The sequence below is a fragment of the Sturnus vulgaris genome, chromosome 31, assembly GCF_052056855.1.
Source record: "Sturnus vulgaris isolate bStuVul1 chromosome 31, bStuVul1.hap1, whole genome shotgun sequence".
Lineage (NCBI taxonomy): Eukaryota > Metazoa > Chordata > Aves > Passeriformes > Sturnidae > Sturnus > Sturnus vulgaris.
In genome coordinates, this window is record NC_142273.1 from 4,251,839 (window position 1) to 4,257,173 (window position 5,335).

At 44.6% G+C, this 5,335-nt stretch overlaps 1 protein-coding gene across 1 annotated transcript; it reads right to left on the reverse strand.

The window, feature by feature from the left end:
- Positions 1-904: 904 nt before the first annotated feature.
- LOC148220799 (uncharacterized) lies at positions 905-1,954 on the reverse strand. Its single transcript, XM_088154776.1, has 2 exons — positions 1,217-1,954; positions 905-1,096 (listed from the first exon to the last, which is right to left on the reverse strand). Exons 1-2 carry the CDS (start codon positions 1,952-1,954, stop codon positions 905-907), a joined length of 930 nt encoding a protein of 309 aa, XP_088010902.1.
- Between the last annotated feature and the right edge of the window lie 3,381 nt (positions 1,955-5,335).

The window sequence follows — 5,335 nt, forward strand, 5'->3', positions numbered from 1 at the left end:
GGGAAAATTTTTTTTTTTTTCCCCAGGAGTAGGAATTAGAAACTTTTAAATTTTAAAAGATGGAAAATAAATCAGGAATCACCATAAACTTCGATTTAATGGAGAGGGGAAATCACCCCAAATTTCGGCTCCCATGAGCAGGGGATCACTCCAAATTTTGGCTCAAAGGAGGAGGGGGATCACCCCAATCCTGGGCTCCATAGAGGGGGAAATCACCCCAAATTTTGGCTCCAAGGATTGGGGAAATGACCCCAAATCTCGGCTTCATGGAGAGGGGAAATCACCCTAAACTTGGATTTCTTGGAGGGGGAAATCACCCTAAACCTGGATTTCTTGGAGAGGGGGAAATCACCCTAAACTTGGATTTCTTGGAGAGGGGGAAATCACCCTAAACCTGGATTTCTTGGAGAGGGGGAAATCACCCTAAACTTGGATTTCTTGGAGGGGAAATCACCCTAAACCTGGATTTCATGGAGGGGGGAAATCACCCTAAACCTGGATTTCTTGGAGGGGAAATCACCCTAAACTTGGATTTCTTGGAGAGGGGGAATTCACCCTAAACCTGGATTTCTTGGAGGGGAAATCACCCTAAACCTGGATTTCTTGGAGGGGAATTCACCCTAAACCTGGATTTCTTGGAGGGGAATTCACCCTAAACCTGGATTTCTTGGAGGGGAATTCACCCTAAACCTGGATTTCTTGGAGGGGAAATCACCCTAAACCTGGATTTCTTGGAGAGGGGGAATTCACCCTAAACCTGGATTTCATGGAGGGGGGAAATCACCCCAAATTTCTGTTCCAAGGAGGGGGGGATCACCCCAAACTTGGGCTCCACGGAGAGGGAAATCCCCCCAATCCTGGTTCCCATCCCTCTCAGGATCCCCCACTTTTCCCCTCCTCTCCCTCACCAGAGCCACCTGGACCCGCTGCGACATTTTTTGGTGTGTCCGGAGCGCTTGGCCGGGACCGGCATCAGGCGGGAGGGGCGCGGGGTCCCCCGGGGCCGGTGGTGGCCACAGCGGGACTTGCTCAGGTGCTGCGCGGAGCAGCTCCTGCCCTTGAGCCCCTCGAGAAGGAGCGGAGAGCCCTTGGCCACCTCCCCGAACGGGGGACACTCCCTGATACCCTTGGCCACCTCCCTGGTACCCTTGGCCACCTCCGCGAGCGGGGGACACTCCCTGATACCCTTGGCCACCTCCCTGGTGTCTTTGGCCACCTCCCTGAGCTGAGGACACTCCTTGGTGCCCTTGGCCACCTCCCTGGTGCCCTTGGCCACCTCCCTGAGCTGGGGACGCTCCTTGGTGACACCTCCGGTGGCCGAGCACGAGCAGGTGACAAATTCCTGCGTCGGGTAACCCTTGGAGCACCTGTGCGGGGCCAGGTATTCCTGCAGGAAGGAACGAGCCCCGCTCTGCTGCGGGGGACACTCGGTGACCCCGCGGAGAGGCAGCGAGTAGCCCCCGGTCAGCTCAGGGCAGCGCCAGGCGCATTTGGCCACTTTGTGCGAGCGACACTCGCCACGACAAGAAGCCGAGGACGAGCAGCGGATGCCGCAGGGAGGGAAGCGCAGGCGGCCGGGCTCGGGGCAGCGCGGAGCGCACGGCGGGAGGCTCCTGGCCACGCGTTTCTTGTCGCCACGAGGGCTCTCGGTGACCGGCAAAGTTTGGGGAGCAGCGGAGCAGCGGGGGCCGGGCAGGAGCCTGGTGGTGTCACAGGGCTCGGGGTAGAGCAGGACGCATTTCTGCACCAGCGGCTGGCACGGCAGCAGCGCCAGCGCGGTGGCACCTTGGGGACAGCTCTGCCAGCGGGGTGGCACCGGGCTCTTGGTGACGCTCAGAGGGTGGCAGGTGTTGGCGAAAGGTTCGGGGTGAGCCGGGCACTGCGGGAGGAGCTCGGGGATGAATTCGGGGCCTGGCAGGAGGAGAGGAGGGCAGCGCTCTCCGGGGTAGTGCATGGCGGAGAGGAGAGGGGGGGGGAGAGCTTCAAACCTGCGAAAAAAAAAAGAAAAACAGCGAAAAAATAAGATTTATCCCCTTTTTTTTTTTTTTTTTTTGGTCTGTTGGGGTTTTTTTTTAGTGATTCAGAGCCCAAACTCGCCCTCCACGCCTCGCCCTCCTCGCGGCCCCGTGACTCAGCTCGGGGCGCGTTTGGGAGGGGAGAGAAAATTCCGTCCAAATTTCCGGATTCTGCCCTGGAGAGGCTCAAAAAAAAACAACAAAAAAAAAAATCCGGATTTTCAACCCTCTGGGTGACTCCCCCAGCACCTCCCTGGGTCGCCCCTTTTTCAAGTTGGGCTCCCCACGAGATGAAAGAGGAGCCCAAAATGAGGGGTGAGGCCACCCGGTAAGAGGCGGGTGTGGCCACCAAGCCACGCCGAGGGCCAGGAAAGGTTCGGGGCTTTAAATCCCACAAGAATTTGGGGTCTGGAATGGGGCAGCGACAGCTCCGTGTCAAAAATCCTGATTTTTTTTTTTTTTTATTTTTTTTTTTTTTTTTTTAGGATAGCGTTCAAATATTTGGTGGAGGGAAAGCAAAAAAAGAAGGAAAAAAAAGGAATTAAATATCCCAAAATCTCAGATTTGGGGTTGGAAGAGCGGGGTCACCTGGAGGAGGTGACGAGGGGTTGGGAATGGCTCCAGCTTCACTGATTTTTTGGGAGAATTGCACCCAAAATTCAGCCGCACTTTTCTGGAAAATTCTCCCCTTTTTTTCCTCGGAAATAGCAGGAAAAACCATCCCACTCCATGAAAAAAAAAAAAAAACCTCCAGTTTTAGGGAGTTTTCCCAGGTTTAAACAGGATTATTTTGGCCAAAAACGGTTTCACTCCAATTTTTTTTTTTTTTTTCGGAGAGTAAAGCATGAATTAAAAAAAAAAAAAAAAAAATCCACATTGTAGATAATGAAAAAAAAATAAATAAATAAAATAAAATCCGATGTTTTCTGAGCTCGGATCATTCCAGGATTTAAGGTTTAAAGGAGGACGGAGCGAAATCTCATTTATCTCCACGATCAAAACAATCATCGTCCAATAGGGAAAACAATGGCAGCAATTATCATTAAGACAAAAAAAATTCTTAATTAGGGGCGTCCTTTGCTCCTCCCACTCTTTTTTTTGGGGGGGGGGGTTTAGCCGGGAATTTTTGGGAATCGAGGATTTTTTTTTTTTTTTCCATGCATGGAATTCCCTCGGTCGTGGTGGGGAAGAGGGGGGGGGGAGGAAAAATTTTTTTTTATTTGTTGAAAATTCCGTGAAAATTTAAAATTCTTGCGCTTCCTTTGGATTTTCATGGAGCCAAATCCTACCGGAAAAAAAAAAAAAAAAAAGCAGGAAAATTCCTCGTCCAAAAAAAAAATCGCGCTCCTGCCTCAGCGTAGGAGAGATTTAAAAATTCCTAAAACCAGGAATTCGGGTTTTTTAAGTCACTAAAAATCTCCTCAGCGCCTTCGCGGAATTCTTTTCCCCGATTTTCCTCAGCCGGGAAGAGCCGAGCATCCCAAAAAATAAAATAAAAATAGAATAGAATAAAATAGAAAAGAATAGAATAAAATAAAGTGGAATGGAAAAATAGAATAAAATAGAATAGAATAAAATAGAATAAAATAAAATAGAAAAATAGAATGAAATAGAATAGAATAAAATAGAATAAAATAAAAGAGTAGAATGAAATAAACCAGAATGAAATAGTAGAAAAAAAAAATAAAACAGAATAAAATAAACCAGAATGAAATGAAACAGAATGAAATTGTAGAAAAAAATAAAACCGAATAAAATAGAATAGAATAAAAATAGAATAAAATAGAACAGAATAAAACAGTATAGAATAAAATAGAATGGAATAAAACAGTATAAAATAGAATAAAATAGAATAAAAATAGAATAAAAATAGAATAAAACCGGAATAAAACCAGAATAAAACCAGAATAAAATAGAATAAAAATAGAATAAAAATGGAATAAAAATAGAATAAAAATAGAATAAAAAAAGAATAAAAACAGAATAAAAATAGAATAAAAATAGAATAAAAACAGAATAAAACCAGAATAAAACAGTATAAAATAGAATAGAATAAAATAAAAAAATTATCTGGAGGAATATTTGGGGAATAAAAATCGGAATTTTGGGAGTTCCTTGGACTTACCCAGCTCATGAGGGAGAAGAAGCTCAGAGAAGTGTCCGGGAAAAGCTCGGCCCGGGCCGGGTTTTTATGGAGGCCGGGAATGCCCCAGGGAATTGGGGGAGGTTGGGTTTGGCCTCCCTGGGTGATGCTTTAATTGCGCCCCAAATCCCGGCCACGTGCGGCTCCGGGGATGTCCCGGATCCAAAAGGTTGGACCAGAAAAAAAAAATAAAAAAAATAAAACAAAACAAAAAAATAAAAATAAAAATTTAAAAAAAAAAAAAAAAGCCCCAGGGATGGTCCCGAAATTCCAGCCGGAACAGCCTTTTCCAGTGTCAAAAATAAAAATAAAATATATGGTGGTGGAGCCACCCCCAAAAAATTAAAATAAATGGTGGTGGAGCGTCAAAAAAATTCAAAATAAATGGTGGTAAAGCCCCTAAAAAATTTAAGATATATGGTGGTGGAGCCTCTAAAAAAATTAAAATAAATGGTGGTGGCGCCTCAAAAAAATTGAGAAGAAATGGTGGTAAAGCCCCTAAAAAATTAAAATAAATGGTGGTGGAGTCCCTAAAAAATTTAAAATAAAAGGCAGTGGAGTCCCTAAAAAATTTAAAATAAATGGTGGTGGAGCCCTAAAAAAAAATTAAAATAAATGATGGTGGAGCCTCTAAAAAAAAAAATTAAAATAAATGGTGGTGGAGCCCTAAAAAAAATTAAAATAAATGATGGTGGAGCCTCTAAAAAAATTAAAATAAATGGTGGTGGAGCCCAGGCAGGGGAATGAAGAAGGAATTCCTCATTCCCACGGGAGCTGCGGGCAGGAATCCCTTTGAAAATCCCTGCAGGAAGAACTCGAGGCATCCCATAATTATCAGGAGAGGCGCAGGTTCCTTCCCGGGAACCCAAGGGATCATTTGGAGCCTTTGGGACACCTCCCAAAAAATTCGCTGTCACAAAGGGGCCCGGGCTGCCCTGTTTTGGCTCATCCCAAAAAAAAAAAAAAAAAAAAAAAAAAAAAAAAAAAAAAAAAAAATTAATTTTGAAATATTGGAATATCGAAATATTGGAATATTGAAATATTGGAATATTGGAATATTGGAATATTGGAATATTGGAATATTGGAATATTGGAATATTGGAGTATTGGAATATTGGAATATCGAAATATTGGAATATTGGAGTATTGGAATATTGGAGTATTGGAATATTGGAAT